Here is a 20,535-nt window from a genome sequence, read left to right as displayed (position 1 = left end):
AAAACCAAAGAATTTGTGGGACCTGAAGGATTTTTCTGAAGAGCAGAGGGCAGTTTAACTGTTCACATTTTGCAGATTATGCAAGGTGTATGTAAACTTTTGACTTCAACTGTATGGAATAGTTAATCCAAAAATGAAAATTTGCTGAACATGTAGATAAGTTTTTTCATGTGAACAGAAATGTATCATTACATCACTTGCTCACCAATGGATCCTCCGCAGTGAGTGGGTGCTGTCAGAATGAGAGTCCAAACAGATGAAGTGTGAATCTAGTGAAGTCAAAAGTTGCATGTTTGTAAGAAACATTAAGCCATTTTTAAGATGTTTGTAAATTCGAACGAGTCCTCTATTCAAAAGTTGTTTGGTCTCAATCAGGTGAGAAATATGCACAAATCAAGCACCATTTACAAGTGAAAACAGTTGTAAACAAACATGTCTGTGGATTTTGGTGTAAGCGGACAACAGGGCATGGACTTTTTTACTGGAGGAAGCGTTTTAAAGGTGAAACGCCCTAATGATGGATTTATTTCTTACAAACATGCAGCTTCTCACTTCACAATATGTTAATTGATGGACTGGAGTGGTGTGGATTACTTGTAGATGATTGTGATGTTTTTTATCAGCTGTTTGAACTCTCATTCTGATGGCACCCATCTACTGCAGAGGATCCATTGGTAAGCAAGTTATGGAATGCTGCATTTCTCCAAATCAGTTGTGATGAAGAAACAAACTCATCTACATTTTGAATGCCCTGAGGATAAATACAATTTCAGCAAATTTTAATTTTAGTGTGAACTATTCCTTTTAACACCAGACTGATTCCTCTGTAGTTTTTGACATATGTAAGACAGTCTGTTATAGCTTATAAGAGTTTAATAAAGCAAATTTTGATAATTCAAGATGTGTATTTCACAGCTTTTCATTCAAGTCTGTGTGCAGTGTGAAGCCGTCGATACAGAATCGTAGATTAAAACCGCAGCTTTAAAAGGACTAAAGGATAAAACCGCACAGCCTTTGAGCCAAGGACAATCTTATCAGCGTCACAAATTAAAGCCAGAGAGATACAAAAGATCTGACAACTTCATTACTTTCCCATCACTGTCAAAAAAGTTCAGCTGTTGAATGCAGAGCAGTTTCCCCCCAGAGAAATAATTTAAAAATGTCACAGTAATGCTGACATTCTGCAAACCGCATGAATCACTTTGAAGACAATCCTCTACTTGATTGTGTCATGTCATTGTACTGATACTAATCAGGTGTAAAACTGACCCGTGATCAGTGGTACTTATATGATTTACCAGAATTTCTACAATGTCCTCTTCAAGCAAACATCCAGATTCAAATACAAGCCTTGTGCGTATGTAATCTCAGTTCTAAAGGAGACTACACATCTAAGACGTGCACAATGTGGTGTCAGTGTTTGTATTTTTCAAGGAAATGAAACTATGAATGGCAGCACATTAAACTGAGATATTAGAAGCTATTTTAACATCACAATAAAACGACACACTTCAGCAGTGAGGTCGGAACCGTGAGGCCTACGATCTTCAGAAATGTAGCACAAGTCAAGCTGTGATTTTATGGGATATTAACTCTGCGTATCTGTGACATTATGGGAAGTGTGATTTGTTTCTCATGCCTTGTTGTTGTTGATCTCGTCAGGACTGGTGGAGGACGCAGCGGGACGTTTTGCGCCATCTGTAGCATCTGTGAGATGATCCAGCAGCAGAACATCGTGGACGTGTTTCACACAGTAAAGACGCTGAGGAACAACAAAGCGAACATGGTGGAGACGATGGTAAGCTATATGTGAATTTATCACTATATCTGCTGTTTAATGCTAATTTTCAGGTGACTTACATAAATTAATGTGTTTTTATTAATATTGTGTCCAAAAGTTTGGTCTGTAAGATTAATTTTTAATATATGCAAATCGGCATATTAGAGTGACTTCTGAAAGATCGTGTGACACTGACGACTAAAGCAATAATGCTCAGTACATTTTAAAATATATTCAAATAGAACAGTTATTTTAAATTGTAAAATTGTTTTTAATGCATTTTTGATTATATAAGTGCAGTGCAAATGTGTTTTTAGTAATATTGTGTTAATTTATGTGTTAATATATTGCTTGATACTTAAAAAATATACTTTTGTTAATTGAATCATGTAATCTTATAAATATATACTTTTATATGTGATATAACTTCAATTAAGTTACTTTTAGTAACTTAACTATTTGTACAATTAATTTTTCTTTCCTGTGTTCACGTTTCAATGAAAATGGAAAGTTTAAATGGTCTTTTCTTAAAATAAATAAATAAGCAATAGCCTACTTAGTAGTCTCCTCCAGAGGGAGCATTTTATTTCCAAATCTAACTATTTTTGCTTTCAATAGACTTCTAATTTGCTGCTTATTAATAGTTAATGAGGTAGTTATTAAGTTAAGCTACAGAGTACAATTAAGGGATCTAAAATATGATCATGCATGATCAAGCCATTAATATGTGCTTTATAAATACCACTAAACAGCCAATATGCATGCTAATAAGCAACTAGTTAATAGTAAGAATTGGTTCCTAATAAATTCCTCATCGTTCTTGGTTCTCGACCAGATGAAGACTCTGGAGTGCTTTATATATTCAGATAGTCACTATCTTCAGGTAGTTTGTTGGTGGTCTTGATGGTTCCACTTGAAGCAGCAATTCCTTAAGCATCCTCAGCATGTCTGCCGCTCTTCATCGCTCTGAGACAGAAAAAGAGTGTAATTATTCGTTCACCTCAAAGCCCTGAGACAGACAGCTGCACTTTTTGCAATTCTGAGAGAACGTCTTGAGTCTAATAGGAGGCTGCTGCAGGTGCAATTAGACATCTGTCCTGCACCTCTTCCACTGACTGCACTCCAAACATCTCGCTCAGCTGGAAAGAACTGAAAAACACCACAGCTGTGTGTCTGATATGATGCTGGACCAAAATAGGACTAACGTTACGGGCATTAAGCCTAAAAAAGAAATGTATTTATTAATAAATTCATGAAATGAATTTTAGTGATTTTATTTTTTGTACTCACTTTGAAAATATTTAATCAGCTAGAAATACCTATTGGTGAGTGCGGTCTCATAAAAGAATTATTTTATTTCTTTATGCATTCATTTATTTATTAATTTTATTGATCTATTAGATTCTTAATTATTGTTTTTTTTAATGATTAAAGAAAGGTTTTTTTATTTAAAAAATTTGATTTGAGACGATTCTTAATCATCAGATAGACATTGCTGTTTATGTTTGCAATTTCTATTATGAACATGACATAATATGTATAATAAACAATATAATGTTAACAAACATAAAAATGATATTAATTGCAATATACACCCAAGCCAGGTGCAGGAACCCTCTGACATGTAGATGGCTGATGAGTCTGTTTCTCTATTATAAGCAGATGTTTTTCCTCTAATAAAAGTGACTGTATAATGATGGGGTTGCATTATTAACGCAGGGGTTATAGGGAAAATCTCCCCTGAGTGGCTTCTGCCTTTGAACTGCTAATGCATTGTTGCTATTGTTTGTGTTTTTATTTAGGAGCAGTACAAATTCTGTTACGAGGTGGCCCTGGAGAGCTTGAATGCCTTTTGAACGCACGAAAAGGTGAAGAAGGGGGAAAAACAAGCAAAGCAATCTTCTCTTCTTCCTCAGAATGACATCTCATCTCATCACAAACTCATCGTTCAGTCTTTCCTCTGAGCTTCTGTGATGAGAACAGGAAACTAAAGTTCAACCCTTCGCTGTAAAATACTGTATAAATAAAACAAAACGTTATTTGCCATTTCTTTCTTCTTCTGTCAATGTCCAGCATCAGAGCGTGTATCCTGGACCGTGAAGTGATCTTGTACAGTCCTATTCCTTTTTAGCTATACGCCTTGAATGTTACCCATCAATGTAAAGAACGACGGTGAAAAAAAAAGCTTCTTTCTACATGCCAGCTGGGAATAACCAAATAGACTTTCCCCGAGCTCTGTACAGATTTAAAGAAAATACAAAAAATCAAAAAGCTTAAGCGAATTTGCAGAGAAACGTGAGGACGGATATTTTTGTTATTCTGATGATTTTTGTGGTTCCTCCTTTTGGTGCGTTTTCACTCTGCCTGCTTTCTCATACACGTACGCCGCTCGCCTACAGACCAGCATAAAGATTTTTCAAAGGTTGGACGTTTTGGGTAATATTTGTTCTATTGCTGTTTCTGTCTTTTCTTTTTTGTATTTGTTCTTTCTAAAAAATAGATGTTGCCATTTCGGTTTTGGTTTCTTGATGTAGGCAGTGAATGTTAAAGATTAAATATGTATCTAAAGTATTTTCTGTTTGTCATTTGCACTTTATATGTCTGTTACCTCCAAGGGTGAATCTCACAAATAATGATATACTACTGCACAATAACAAATTATATTTAGCATCAAGAAAATGGAAGCTATTTTAAGGTCATTAATTGTCTAATTGTTAATAGTCTATTGTAAGTTGAGGGGAAAAAAACATTGTCGAGAATACATTTTCTTTATAAAAATAGATAAATAAACATTCAATATAGGCATTTCTTTGTGAGATTCACCCCAAAAGTATTTGTATGTATTTGCAAATCCTGTTGCATCATTTGATTTGAAGTGCCAATATCTCATATTAAATAGAAGGACTGCCACCAAACCACAGACAAGATGCATATCATGAACAATGCATAGCTGCATTGCGACTAATAAACAGCTGGCAACTCTTTTCTAAACCACAATTTGGTTGAGTAGCTTTTCAAACTCCTTAAGCTTTCTGAAAGTGGGCATCTGCATTTTTCAGTGTGATAAAGCTAGTGAATTTAATTGTAAATCCAAGAGTTTTGCACGAAAACTGTGATATGACTGTGATATTTGTTTCTGAGCTTCTAAATCGTATTTTTAAGAAGAATATATGAATGTTTCACTAAAAACCAGCCATCACACAAGGTTACGGCACTTACTCTTCTTCTTTTTTTTGGACTGTGTCTTTTTGAATTTTCACGAATTCACTGCCTGCTTTATGTTTTATTTTACTATGTGTATGTTTACTTATTTTCAATGATTATTTATCGTTTATTTGTCTAGCAAAGTGGTATATAGAGCTGGTGATTTCATGACCATGGTGGTTCTGTTGCTTGGAATTGTGATAACATTAATAAAGGGACCAAAATGTTGAACAGCAACTTTTCTGAAGCACTGAAGTTCTGTTTTTCGTTTCACTTACGATCCCTCAGTCTCTAGTAATGACAGCTGAACATCTGCACCGCTTTACAGTCCTACAGACACTGACGAAACTAAACTGTTATGGGGTCATTCTGATTAAACGATGCCATTTGTGCCTGAACATTTCAGGATTTTCTTTCATTTAATCATTTCATTGGAAATTTGGTACTGCAGCATGCCACAAAAGTCTCTTTAAGGTACGTAATTTCACTCAGCGGCCATGCAAGTACAGCTCCTGTCTCTTTAAATGGGGAAACATCAAATTCTTCAAAGCTGTTGACCAAGTTTACGATTGTTTCATAATTAAAATCACTAATGAAATCTGACAACATCTATCTCATAAATGTAGTTTTTTTTTAATGCTCAAATAGCGTTAAAAAGCAGATTTTTCAGGCTAGACCAGACAATACGCCTGTGCAGGCCTAAACGCGCGTCTCAGAACGCTGACTGCTGTGACGCGGGGAGTTTGATTGACAGGCGATCTGACCAACCATAACGCCGAATCTGCCATTTTTGTCTGACAGACAAACCTGACAGGAGTAGATTAACGTCAGTGGACTTGAACTTGAAAAGTTGTGTGTATTGACATCTTTCCGCGGTTGAAACAAGATACCTTCTATTGTTAATTCATGTAAGGTGGAAGAGATAAGCAGCTGATGTGTGCTTGAACCCATTCACTACAGCGATCTGTCACGACACAAAGGAGCCACAAAAAGGTATTTATTGTTTGAATTTCTTTAAAAAAAAAAAAAGACAGAATTGTTTCATACCTAAAGTAACCTGCTCTGTCTTGTCTGTCGGTGTGATGTCAGTTTCCTCTTTGCTCTGCAATGTGTATTTCACTTCATGAGAACATGATGGCATGATGTGATCCACGAACAATCGGCCATATTGGCGGCTCTAAATGTAAACAATGCCACTGAACAGAACGAAACTTGCATATTTTGCTGATTATTGCTGCTGAAAATGGTCAGTTATTGTCACCTTTTGGAGTGTACTAATCAGTCGGACCAGGAAAAACATTTGGAGTACTATAGACTGCCAAAAGTTAAGACAAATCAAGGAGAAGAGTGTAAAAGGCAGTTTTGAGGAACAAACAGTGTTTTTGGTTGGCCAAACTGAACCAGGATTTCCAGGACAAGAATCTTGACAACATTCGTGTTTGTTCTTATCATTTCTGGTCAGGTGGGTGAAATATTAGGCTAATATCTTAATTATTCTTGCTTGTATGTATCTTTACCACCTATTAACTTTAGTTTGTCAAAATATTGTGCCCAAAATAAGTCTCTTGCTATATGATTTAGCAGCTTCCACACGTTTTTTCTGTGGATTAGACAACATAAATTAGCAGAACAACCTATTCAGTAGTACATTAACCATACAATCCATGTTGTTGTTTACATCCGAGTATCACAGATGTGGTTGCGCACCTGGGTAACTGACCAAATCTAATGTTTTTACACATTATTTAAAACAACATAACTTTTGAACATTCTATTAATTTTACTAGAAGAATGTTTGTTTATAACTTTGAAAACCTTGCCAGATGTTATCCACAGTTATGAGTACATTCATTGTTAGCTTGGTTGGACTGCAAAAAAATGACAAGATTTTTAGACAAAGAGACAGTAAACAATGCATTATGACTAACAAAAGGCGTATGTACCACTTCTTAAAAAATCTAAGAAAGTCAAGCTGTATCAAAGGCTGTCTAAAAACACAAAGAAGTAGGTTTTGATAGTTATGATAGACACAAGGCCATACGTGGGCCAAGCTCTCGGTAGACTGTGTTCATCTCCTCTGCCCTCATGCCCACCTGAACAGGACCGACATCAAAGACAATGAGAACTCAAAAGGGTGAAGGTGCTTCTTTAAGCAGTCAAGGCCCAGACTGCAGGAGAGACTTGTATAAAGACAGAAGAGTCTTCTGAGATCCACTCCAGACTGCCAAGTACAGAAATAACCTGCCGCTGTGGGCTTTGATGTCATATGCAGTATATACGAGCAGAGAATGTCTGATAGAAAACAGTACAGCAATTTCTTACTGTAGTTTTTAACTTCTGTTTTATGTCTTTTGTGTCTTATTGAAAAGCATTGGGGACAAACTTAGTAAAAGGTGCAGTAAGGCCATTGTGCTCGAATTAGCGATAGCTAATATAAGAGGAATGGGTAATTTTCACACCAAAGTAATTGTCCTCAATTTTGCACAAGGGCTCAGTAGGGGCTGTTTTTCTTGAAAAAGTAATTTTGACAGGAATGAAAAAAGAACCTCAGCACCAAATGTGTTTCCGGCTGCGCTAAAGAAATGTAATCCTTGAGTAAACACTGTGTTGTTAGCATGTTGCGTGGTTAATAGGTGAAGCATCCGTTGCATTGTGGACTAACCATTATAACTCTTCTTGCTATTTCACACACAACACAGCAATTATCCTCCTCATGTGCTGGAAAAGCTTGTTCAAGTGAGGAGGCAAAAGAGTCTTCTTTAAAAAGAAAAGCTTGTAGTGTTAGTGCTACGCTTAAATGCTAATTTCACATCACCAAGACAAACAAGCACATCTCGATTTAAATTAACGCAATAGTTCACAAAAAAAAAAAAAAAAAAAAATAAATAAATAAATACAACAAAAGTGGTTTGGATGAAAAGGACACAAAAATAAATTCATTCGACCACAGTTTTCTACGGTGGCCGAGACAGCTCAACGCGCTGCAACTTAAGAAAACACATGCGAACAGAAATAAAACTAATAAAAAGAAACATCTTCATCAGTTTGACAACACAGGCGTTGCAAATCCTCGCAACGCAAACACAAATACGGAAATGCGCTGCAAATTCTCACAATACAACCAAACACAGAAACGCGCAGGGACCACAACGGAAATGTTTCAGGGGGACCTCAAAAAGTGACGAACCCAGCTGGGACCTGATTATTATTATTATTATTTTGGTTTTTATTCAGTTTCATCATCGAAACAAAACAAGTGTTACAAAATGTAATATATAATGGTTTCTTCTGACTTACTTTTGACTTGTGAATATAAAACTTTGCTAAGATAATTAAGATATTTATAATATAAACCTGTTTATATTATATTTTAACCTATTTAAAAATCTAAATTAAGGGGTTTGCTTAATTTCTTTGTTATGTCTATTTTAAAGTCAGTCCAAAATGAAATAGCATAAGGGCAATAGAAAAATAAATGTTCAATATCTGGACCTAATTATTTGTTCAGTGGCTTTTGGTCAGAGAGGTGTTGTCTGTGAACTAAAAGGCGAGTTTTTTATTTAACATCTTGATCATATGATTCATTGGTCTTTTGGATATTATTAGACTAATCCGATGAATTACACACTTAACTGTGAAACGTTATTAACTTAATTTCAAATAAATATATAAATAAATAAATAAATATATGCAAATAAATATAACGTTCAAAGTTCACGGAAAAAAAAAAAACAACTGCAAGGCTTTATTAATAGTTAAAATCAGGTCAAAATTCAGGTCCGAGCTGGGTTCGTCACTTTTTGAGCTCCCCCTGAAACATTTCCGTTGTGGTCCGTGCTATTTGCAGCGCGTTTGTGTGATTGCAGCGCGTTCGTGTGTTTGGTTGTGTTGTAAGAATTTGCAGCGCGTTTCCGTATTTGTGTTTGCGTTGCGAGGATTTGCAGCGCGTTTCCGTATTTGTGTTTGCGTTGTGAGGATATGCAGGGCCTGTGTTGTCAAACTGATGAAGATGTTTTTTTTTAATTTGTTGTCATTTTTTTCTGTTTGCATGTGTTTTCTTAAGTTGCAGTGCGTTGAGCTCTCTCGGCCACCGTAGTTTTCAGTGAATTATGAAATAAATTACAGGAATCGGAAATGATGTAGGCTAGACTCAAACCTTAAAATTTCTCTTTTAGGCTTAGTAAATTTAGTTCCTGTTATTCTTTTGAACTTTCTATGCATCAAAGAATCCTTAAAAAACCAAAACCTTTTTGCAGTAAATATTACTAGAAATTATTAATAACAGTCAAATACATGCAGCCTTTCAGACACATAAAAGATTTACCAACCCCTACAATATTGTTTCCCTTGTAGATTTTGTAAGTGTTGTTTATTGAAATTGCAAAAAACAGTGACAATTTTCTATTCCAAGATTTTTGTAGTTACTACACAAGGTTAAAAATGCAGCGGTAGAGCCACGGGCCCTGCTGTAAAGGTGGTCGCTCCATCACTAGAAGGTTGTAGTGGTCCGGTAGTCCGGCCTGTCTGTCGCAGCAATCACTTCATAGCGTCTGTCAGTCAATTCTGTCTGCCGGCGGGCTTTTCTCTCACATCCACAAATTATTAATCCCCCTCTCACAGCAAGGCCATTGCGAGGCAGGTCAGCACTGATGAATTATTAACACTGTTTATAAACATTATTTTTTTACACCTGTGGTATATGTGAGGAACCTATGGAGAGCCGCTGCCAGCGATATCATTCAAAGTAAAGCTCACCCAAGGTTGTCAGAAGATTGGACTGCACTGCTGCGTGGGCCGCACGGGGAGGCTAGGGAAAAAAATCAAGAGATTGACGCTTTGATCTCATTGAAAATCACATGTGGAATTGTGCTTGATTGCACTGTGTTGCTTTAATTATAGATTACACGACTGACAGATGAAGAAAAATCCACTAAATGATCACAACTGAATGAACCTTTAACAAGATGATAGTATGTCAGTGCCAATGTCAGTACATATCTGAGAGGTGATTGCTGTAAGACTGCATGAGACTAAATGTATTTTGTAAAGCAAATGTAAATGTAAAAAGCAATATATAAATTAATGCTTTTCAAATCAGCATATTAGAATGATTTCTGAAGGATCATGTGAAGACTGGAGTAATGATGCTGAAAATTCAGCCTTGCCACACAGGAATAAATTAGATTTTAAAATATATACAAATACCAATAAGATATTTTAAATCGTAATAAAATTCACAGTTTTACAATTGGTATACTGTAATTCTAAAATAAATGAATGCAGCCTTGCTCAGCATAAGTGACTTATTTCCAAAACATAAAACATTCAAAATAAAACAAACAAACAAATAAAAATATATAATGATTTCTGAAAGATCATGTGACACTGTGACTGGAGTAATGGTGCTGAAAATTCAGCATTGTGTCACAGGAATAAATTCGATTGTATAATATATTTAAAAACAAAATAGATATTTTACGTTGTATAATATTTATCAATTTTACAATTTGTGTACTTTAACTGTGATCAAACAAATGCAGCATTGCTGAGTATAAGCCACTTTGTTTCCAAAACATAAAATGTTCCAAATTTTAATAGATACATAAATAAATAAATAAATAATGATTTCAAAAAGATCATGTGACACCGAAGACTGGAGTAATGATGCTAAAAATTTGAATAAATTTTAAAATATATTCAAATATAAAATAGTTATTTTAAATTCTAATAATATTTGTCAATTTTGCCATTTTTTTTTTACTGTAATTTTGATCACATAAATGAGTATAAGCAACTTCTTTCCAAAGCATAAAAAGCTCCAAATAAATAAAAAATATACATAAATACTAATAATTATTAAAAAAGATCTAAAAATGACTGACTTGACATGATGGTATGAGACAAGAGCCGGGCTGGTTGGCACAGACCGCAGCCTTATCCAGCATGATGAACTGATGGCCGTGACATTAACACAAACCTGCAGGCTGAGATAAATGCAGTAAATGCCCAGGCATGATTGAATTAGTATGATCAGATCAACTCTGACTGTCACTGAGTACAGTAAAGCTAAAATCAGAACAACAATTACTGGTTGCCACAATTCTAATGTGTACTGGTTGCTTGCTTGCTTTTAATATCCCAGCTCATGATTCGTGCCCAGAAAGCACAATGTGAAAGAGTTACACCCCAAAATGTAATACTTACGGGTAATAGTTTTGGAAAAAGCAATATGAAAAGACATTAGGAATTACAGTTAAAGCCATGACAGAGTAGAATTCATTAGACAGCCTGTAAAACGACTTTATGAATGACAATCTGTTCAGAGTCATTTGTAAGACACTTTGGAGTGCTTCCTCTGCCAATCCCTTAATGTCAATCATTTCAAATTCAATTCTAAATCTGGGCTTGCAACAAGGAATCACGCATCCACTGGGAATTACACATTTTAATTTGTCAAGGTTACCCATTTGGCACATAATGGCAACATTACGTCGAGTGGCACAAGATGGCGAGCAATTTGGGTCAAGTACAGAGATTTTTTTTTTCCCCTCTCTCCGACCTTGAAAGCAGGGAAAGCGGTCAGAGAGACGGAGGTGCCCCTGTCTGTCAGGCTCTGGTGTTGGCGGAGGTTCTTGGCATAGAGTCAGGGCTGTTTGGAGACGCTCAGAGGTAGGCGGCGCACGACTGTAGGACTGAGAGGCTGCGGGCCTTGCAGATGGTGGCTGATTCTGATACAAGTGGAGGTCAGCCAGCGGATTCAGAAACAGCCCTGTGCTCATGGAGCTATGAGGAGGGCAGAGAGAGAGAAGAGGGAATATTTCAGGTTCTATTGATTCCTGAGAGAGACGGACTGCAGCAGGGTGGGTAAGGAGAGGCCGTATGGGACAAAAGAGAGTAGGAGAAACATGTACAGTAGACTGAAGGTGACAGAGAGAGAAAACAAACTGGAAAAAGAAGTTAGTTCAAAAACAGGACAGAGCTGAATAAAGGAAATGTGTGTTGGGGAGTCACTCAATAAACACACAGTGTTGGATTTACTTAAAAAAGCAACAACAAAAAAATCGCATTAGGCTAAGCTTTGTGCTTTGTTACTTTTGATATGAAAAAGTCTCAGACTTCAAATTCTGTCCATTTCATTACAAAATTCAAGCAATAAATACTGTTTTGCTGCTCTTTAATGTGGCGTGATAGATCGCTGGCTGGGTACTAAAATTCATGAATGTTTCATTTTTGTTCTGGATCCAGTGCTCTGCTGCTACACTGGAGCGCTCTCGCCACCAGCTGGACAGGGGTGGGAATTACAGTTACAATTTACAATAGATCACCCTCTGTGTAATCTGTCAGTGACGGACGGCCTTCAGATTTTTCTGTCACTGTCACAGAAAATTCCGGTTAATGCAACCCCTATTTAAAATAACTGCTTTCAGTTTGAATATATTTTTAAATGCAATTTATTCCTGTGATCAAAGTTCAATTTTCAGTATTATTACTCCAGTCTTCATTTTCACATGATTCTTCAGAAATCATTCTAACATGCTGACTTGCTGTTCAAGAATTTGTTTAATTATTATCTATATTTAAAACAGTTGAGTACATTTTTTCAGAATTCTTTGACGAATAGAAAGATCTAAAGATCAGCATTTTTGTGAAATAAAAAGCTTTTGTAACATTATACAATATACCATTTAAAAGCTTAGAGTCAGTATCATATTTATTTATTTATTTATTTGGTACTCCAAAAAAAAAAAAAAAAGACATTTGTAATGTCATAAAAGACTTCCATTTCAAATAAATGCTGTTCTTCTGAACTTTCTATTAATCCAAGAAACCTGAAAATTGTATTCAGTTGTTTACAAAATAATAAAAATAATAATAATAAACATGTTTTTTTTTTTTTTTTTTTTTTTTAGAGAAGCAAATCAGAGTTTTAGAATGGTGATTTCTAAAGGATCATGGATATGATGCAAAAAATTCAGCTTTGAAATAACAGGAATTTCAAATAGATTATATTCAAATAGAAAACATATTACTGTTGAAAAACTTTTGACTTCACTGGTTGTGTGTGTGTGTATATATATATATATACACACACACACACACACACACACACACATATATATATATATATATATATATAAAAAAATATGAAGCAACACAACTATTACCTACTTTATTAATATTAAAAAGTGTTTATTAGAGTGATTTCTGAAGGATCATGTGACACCGAAGACTGGAGTAATGATGCTGAAATTCAGCTTTGCATCACAAGAATAAATTACATTTTAAAATATATTTAAATAGAAAGCAGTTATTTTAAATTGTAAAAATATTTCACAATATTACAGTTTTTCTTGTATTTTTAATCCAATAAATACAGTCTCAGTGAGCACAAGAGAATTCTTTCAAAAACAATAACAGATCTTACTGACCCTAAACTTTTGCTCCTGTAGCACTGGATAATACTAGATAAGATCATCGGAATAGACATTGTGGGAAGGTAAAACTGGCTCTAAATTCAGACACTCACTGTAGAAGGGCTGATGTTCTTGTATCCAGCTCACTGAAGAACAAAGATGATGATGATGATGATGATGATCATCATCATCATCATCATATTACTGAAGCCTCTGGGCAGCACCACCTTGACTTGAACCCACATTACACACATTACAACAAAAGAGACAGCTGGACCGGGTTTGATTGCCAATCACACATGTCCAGGCAATTCAAAGCCAAGCTCCAGTCCCTCTTTCTCAGACAGCACAGATAACTCCAAACAGCACGGCCCAGATTCCCTCTAATAGTATCATTTCTCAGTACATTTCTGCCATTATTTGCTATTCCTCCAACAGGGCCAATCATAGGGGTTAGACGACAAAAAGCACAATGTCATTTAGCAAAATTGCCAGAGGTTCGTGCTTTCCTGATATACACTCTTTGGCCCGGTGTGTAAGGGCCACATTGTATAAGCATACACACAATTACACGGTGGCTGCGGCGAGCTTTTCACACCTCCAATAAAAGCCGACAAGAGCAGCATTTTTACCACGTTGTATAAGGTCACTATGATAATGGTTATGCAACACAATAATTGCATGTGCCAGAAGATAGCAATTTTCTTTGAACACAATCTTTTGTGATTAATTTTAAGTCACGCAAGCCGACTGTGAAGGTCAGCGTCTGATGCGAGCCGTGATGCATCTTCTATGATTAGGCAACAATTTCGCCAGACGTAACCATTCTCTAAGTAATTGCCTCTCGAAGACGGACGTGCTAATTTAATTGTGTAAATACATGTGGCTTGTTTTGTGGCGTGCCAAAAACTGATGATGAAATGTTTGTGCTGAAGGTTTGATGGCTGCAAAGTGACTAGATTGAATTGTACGGGGCATGAGTCCTCCTGAAGGTCTCTAAGAAGATCCAATTACAGCTCTTCACACACACATCATTTTGCGGCGACCTAAAGAGGGGATGAAACTGAATTTTGCGTTATTTTATTAAATATATATTTTGTTAAACTGTATATTTAAATGGTTTCCTCCACAGCTTGTTTCACTTGTTTCTTCTCATATATTGAGATAATGCTAACTTGGTTAATAATTCATGAGCGTTTGTTTGTTTATTTGCTGAGTAGCCGTGTAATAAGCAGGATTCTGTGAGCAAGATCACCCTGATGGGGTTTGTTTTGCAGTAATAACCGGATGACTATACATTACCCGTGACATATACTGTTGTCCGTATGGCTTTATGGAATTATTTAGCTGTTTTTCTTTTGCATATTTGCAAATATCTCATCTTTGTGGCAAAAGACATTTGTTAAAGGATTAGAAAAGCATTAACAAATTTTTACTTCCTAGCTAAAATTTTTCAGTTGTTTTAAGTTTTATTTTCATTTTCATAATTTGTTTTTAATTTAGCTTTATTTCTTCTTCTTTTTTTTCCTTCAGTTTTAGTTTTAGCTATGTTAGTACTTAGTTACCAAAACAACATTCCTGTTTTTTTTATTTTTTTTATTTAATATTATTATTGCCATGAAAACATTTCTAATTTTTACATTTTCTAAATTTGTTTTTCATTTAGCTTTATTTTGTTTTTCCCTTAGTTTTAGTCATTTTAGTACTTCAGGTTAACGTATTAGTTACCAAGACATTTTTTATTCTTACATTTAAAAAAAAAAAAAAAAAATCCAATATTTATGTTGTTGCCAGGACAACATTTCTAATTTTTACATTTTACGTTTTTTTTAGCATTATTTTTTCTTCAGTTTTTTTTTATCTAATATTTATATTGTTGCAATGAAAACATTTCTAATTTTTAAATTATCTAAGTTTATATTTTTCATTTATTTATTTATTTATATTGTTACAAAGACAACATTTCTATTTTTTTATGTTTTTCCCCCTAATATTTATATCGTTGTTAAGACAACATTTCTAATTTTTACATTTTTTATTTTATTTTATTAATGTTTTTCATTTGGCTTTATTTTTTCTTCAGTTTTAGTTTGTCATTTTAGTACTTAAGGTTAACTTATTAGGTACGAAACAACATTTCCATTTTTTTAAACTATTTTTTTTTCATCAAATTGTTGCAAAGACAAGAGTTTATATTTTTCATTTTTATTTATTTATTTAGTTTGTTATTTTAGTACTTAAGATTAACTTATCAGTTACCAAGACAACTTTTTTTTTTTTTTTTTATTACATTTTCTAAAAAAAAAATTCATTTATTTATTTATTTTTTTCTTCAGTTTTAGTTTTCATCAAATCTTTTTGGTAACTTATTAGTTATTGTTGCCAAGACAACATTTCTAATTTTTACATTTTCTAGGCTTTCTTTAGCTTATTTTTTTCCTCTTCAGTTGTACTTTTAGTCATTTTAGTAATTTTGGTAGCTTTTTAGTTACCAAGACAACAATTTATTTATTTATTTATTTTCATCTAATATTTATATTGTATTTCAAGTTTATTTTGATTACCAAAAAAAAAAAATAAAAATAAAAAAATGAAACTGGCTAGTACCTTCACTCGCCAAAACCAATTTGGTGCTTTGGTAAGCAGTCTTCTTTATGAGTCTGAACTCTATTCAGTTCAAAATGACAAACACTAGCAGCACATGAACCTGAGGTGAGGGTCTGTTCTCCTGAGGATAGAGACTCCACATCCTCCCCTCCTGTGTTCTTAGCACTGCAATTTCTCACACCTCTTCTCCTCATCACACATCACTGCCCTTGAAAAATGACCACGCGGCCGTCGAGCTTTCAGCCCTGCCGGAGCAGGAGTGTCTCTCTGCTCTGATGTCATTTAAATCTGCCTGTCGCTGATGCTTTTCGAGGCCGGGTTTCATCACGGTGTGGTTGAGTAACCGAGGTTGCCGCCACCCACTGTCCTTTGTGACTTCATCAAACCAGGTCAGGGAACGAGCGCCGCCCCGTCTCTAAGCACTGACACCCCAGCGCTACGGGTAATAAGGAAATATTAAAGGGAATTGAATCATGGGCTTCTCCCGCTGAATTTGTTATTGGTTTCCGTGTGGAGGGGTGAAATTGTGAAAGTTATAAATATGAAGGGAACTGGCAGAACAGCAGCCAAGATCGACTGCATAACCAGAGGGGTGGAAGACAAAAACATTAAGAAAATCAGCTGACAAGTGTGGCTGCCAGGGCTGCTAACTAAACATAGCAATGTTTATAACTAAACGTTTAGGGTTGGTAAGAATATAAAAACAGTAATACTGTGAAATATTATTTCAATGTAAAATACCTGTTTTCTATGTGAATATATTTGTACATGTAATTTATTCCTGTGATGCAAAGCTGAATTTTCAGCACCATCACTCCAGTCTTCAGTGTCACATGATCCTTCAGAAATCATTCTAATATGCTGATTTGCTGCTTAAAAATAAATAAAGGAATGAGAAAAAATGGAAAATAAATAAATAAATTCTTATTGTTTTTAATGCTGAAAACAGTTTTTGTGAAAACCATGGTACTTTGATTTAAAGTTCAAAATAACAGCATTTAGTTGAAACGGGAAATCTTTTGTAACATTATACATGTAATAACAGTCACTTTTGATCAAATAAACGGTTATTTGCTGAATAAAAATACTAATTTACCATATAACACTATGAACTACCAATTTCTGTCATATTCTAATATTTATTTAATCATATGTGTTAAAGGTTCATGTGAAGTGGTTCATAAACAATCAACAGATTAATTTGAAGCAAGGCATTTTACTTTTTTTTGTAGTTAAATGAACATTTATGAATAAAATAATCATTTACTCACCGAACCTGCAGCACTTTATTGTTTTCCTTTTTTACATTTTCTAAGTTTATATTTTTTCATTTTTATTTATTTATTTAGTTGTAGTTATTTTAGTATTTAAGGTTAACTTATTTACCAAGACATTTTTTTTTTTTTTACATTTTCCATCTTTTTTTTTTGTTTACTTTTTATTTCACTTTATGTTTTACTTTTTTACACTTTACTGTTTTCCTGTTTTCTCTCAAAATGAGAGAATAAACTCAACAAAATGACAAAGGAAAGTCTTACCAGCCCCATAAAAAGTAGTTCATATGACTTGCGTGCTAAGTCATCTGAAGTTGTATAATAGTTGAAACAAGATCAGTGAATGAATAATTCTCTTCAGCTAGATATTCACAAAATGGACTGAATGATTCATTTAGAGTCATTTGAATAATTTCAACTCACTGACTCATTCCAGACAAAGATTTTAAGTTAACAGCTTACAGAGACAAAGATTATTGATGAAAAATGAAACATTCAGTCTGTTCCTCACACTAAGCTAAAGGAAAGACTTACTAACAAAATATCTCATCTTTTGTTTCACAGAAGAAAGAAAATTTGGATTCATCTCTCTTAAATAGCTTCAGTGTAGCCATAAAAAGTTTCTTTAGTAGCTTGTATTATATCTAACTACTTTTTCAAATGGTTAGTTTGACTGTAGTTATGTTCTGTAGGTATGACTAGCTTGGGATTTGGGGGTTTGAAATATTTTCCCAAGCACCGACGGCTGTTAACATCTATCTCATTTCAACATCTTTAAGGAAGGAACGCAGACTTTTAGAGCGGCATTATACAGGCTGTAATTGTAACTGCTAGGTTTTAAATAATAAATTATGAATGTCAGACAGGATTTATACGGGTAAGGCAGCTCGAAAACCATCAATTCTCCCAGGCACTACAAGACGAGTTTATCCTTGGGAGAAGAGACGTGATGGGTTTATGTATTTTCATGAGACGGGCATCACTCACTTTTTTCGCAGCATGCCAATGATTATTTTACCAAGTTCCTGAACTTTTTGCTTCGTAACAAAATATTTATTAGCTCGCAGAAGCACCGGCCACTGTCTGAGCAGTAAGAGCTGAAGAAGGAGGTGATTATGCAGCAAGGAAACACGCAGTGTGATGCTTCCAACATCTAGGTCTGTGAATGCATTGTTGCGGTGCACTGATGTATAGACAAACACCTATGATTTGTAGCCATTGTGTTTCTTATTTATATGATAACAAGTTGAGTTTCATTAGTATTCTATAAAGATGGTAGCTAAAGGCTTCGCTGATTGAATGGATTTACGAGAAGAAACGCCATCCGTAGAGAATCGTTTTGGATGCAATTTGCAAGATTGCACAGTTATTGAGGTGTTGGGAAGCGCTGTACGATGCATTTTGAAACATGAGAACTATTCAACTCAGCAGCTCCTAGGGATCAAGTTGGGTGGAGAGTATTTGTGAGGTTTATGTTCCATAGCTTAAGTGAAATGGCTTAACCGTTTGCTTTTGTTCGTTAATGGATTTCTAACAGAGGTGGATATGTGATTATGTGACAACTGTAATGTTGGAATAATTCTGAGATGCATGATACGTATCTTAACAGTTTTCAAAGCATTAAAAACTGACAAAGAAGACAGGGACCTTAAAAAAAAATCTACCAGCAGGGAATAACTGGCTCATTGCTAACTAGCCAACCCTTTTTTTTGAGGTAATAAAAATAGACCTAAGCTAACAATAGCCTTTAAAATTACCTTAAATACATATATAATAGCAATGAGGCAATAATAATTGGTTCAAATAAAGTATCAAAAGCAAGTAATCATATGGTTTTATTGAACAACACTGTGAAAATACATAATGTATTATAAACAATAGAACTAATGTATATTATGCATTATATCAAATGACTGCAGAGGGCCCCAACGGCCTGACGATTGTTTTTTACACATTGCAATGCGATCTAATCCTTGTTTAATATTGACTAAACAACATTTAATTTAAATTTCCACTCACTCTTTATATTTAGCCATTTCTTTATGACAGAAATGCTACAGCCACTGAAATTTTTTGAACATGTGGACATCAAAACGCATACAAAACTCTTGTGTAAAAGCTTTTATTTTGAAATCGCAATGAAGAGTTAGCATATTGAGAAAGATACTGATGTATTCTCCTGTGTTTGCGTAGGTTTATAAATTATTTAACTTACAAATGTGACAAAAGGGCAAACATCGCATTCCCAGATGAACAATATAATATTCAGAGATGAAGTTTGAGATGCTAAATAATGTAAATAATGTTCATGTTCAGTTCATGTGGAGCAGCATTTACTGTGAACAGAACTGCTCTGAGAAGCGCGTACTTATTAAACCTGCATTTCATATATTTATTTAATCGTAGCGTTCAAAAATCATTTCATTTCATCATCCTACATCACTGCAGAAGTTCCAACCCAGTCTTTGCAAAGTGAACATGCAAAGAAGATCAAACACCCTTAACCAAAAAAGTAAAACAGCGATATAGGACAATTTTGAAGTTGAGGGAGAAAATACGACCAGAGTTTTTCGACAGACCCTAACTGTTTTGACCCGGAAAAAACAGAGGTCTCGCAGACATAGACAAGATGATCATTTGAGGTTAAAAAGTATATAATTTTTAAAGAAAATAACAGATCGTTTCGCTAGATAAGACATTTCAGAAGTTCAAACTTGGGGCACCATATCAGTCCGATATATGGAGAAAAATCCTGAAATGTTTTCTTCACGAAGCATAATTTCTTTACGACTGGAGAAAGAAAGACATGAACATCTTGGATGACAAGGGGGTGAGAACATTATCTGTAAATTGTTGTTCTGGAAGTGGACTTCTCCTTTAACTTTCCTAATTTTGCCAGTTACTCCACACGGTAAATTGCAGTCGAGGATTTTTTTTTTAAATTTAGTACTCGAATTGAATGAATATATATGTGTATGTGTGTGTGTGTGTATATATCTGCATCTTTAATGCAGTGTTTATTAAATATATTATTTCAAAAACTGCCAGAAGGTACATAAATAGTCATATGCTGTAAAAAATACAGGTATGACAGGTGAAACAAGTGAAAAATATGGATGCCCACTACTGTATGGATTTTTTTTCTGAATTTCTGCTTGGTCAGGCTGGTGAAGGTCTAACTCCTCTCACATTCTCTGAACTCGCTCCTGGTCGAGCCCTGCAACGCTTGTGTACCGACAGGCTGACAGGCCTGATC

The 20,535-nt window shown here is 34.8% G+C and overlaps 1 protein-coding gene across 15 annotated transcripts in view; it reads left to right on the top strand.

The window, feature by feature from the left end:
• Positions 1–5,214, top strand: part of ptprt (protein tyrosine phosphatase receptor type T) — a 253,350-nt gene extending 248,136 nt beyond the window's left edge. For all 15 annotated transcript variants that reach the window (XM_051112546.1, XM_051112545.1, XM_051112547.1 and 12 more), the window contains 2 exons: positions 1,663–1,798; positions 3,583–5,214. In XM_051112546.1, coding sequence (XP_050968503.1) covers positions 1,663–1,798; positions 3,583–3,636 — 190 coding nt within the window. In that variant the 3' untranslated portion in view covers positions 3,637–5,214. The remainder of the gene's footprint in view (positions 1–1,662; positions 1,799–3,582) is intronic.
• Positions 5,215–20,535: the final 15,321 nt, after the last annotated feature.

This window comes from Labeo rohita, chromosome 6 (genome assembly GCF_022985175.1).
Source record: "Labeo rohita strain BAU-BD-2019 chromosome 6, IGBB_LRoh.1.0, whole genome shotgun sequence".
Lineage (NCBI taxonomy): Eukaryota > Metazoa > Chordata > Actinopteri > Cypriniformes > Cyprinidae > Labeo > Labeo rohita.
Note: the sequence above shows the minus strand (reverse complement) of the source record. Positions and strands in the feature narration are given on the sequence as shown.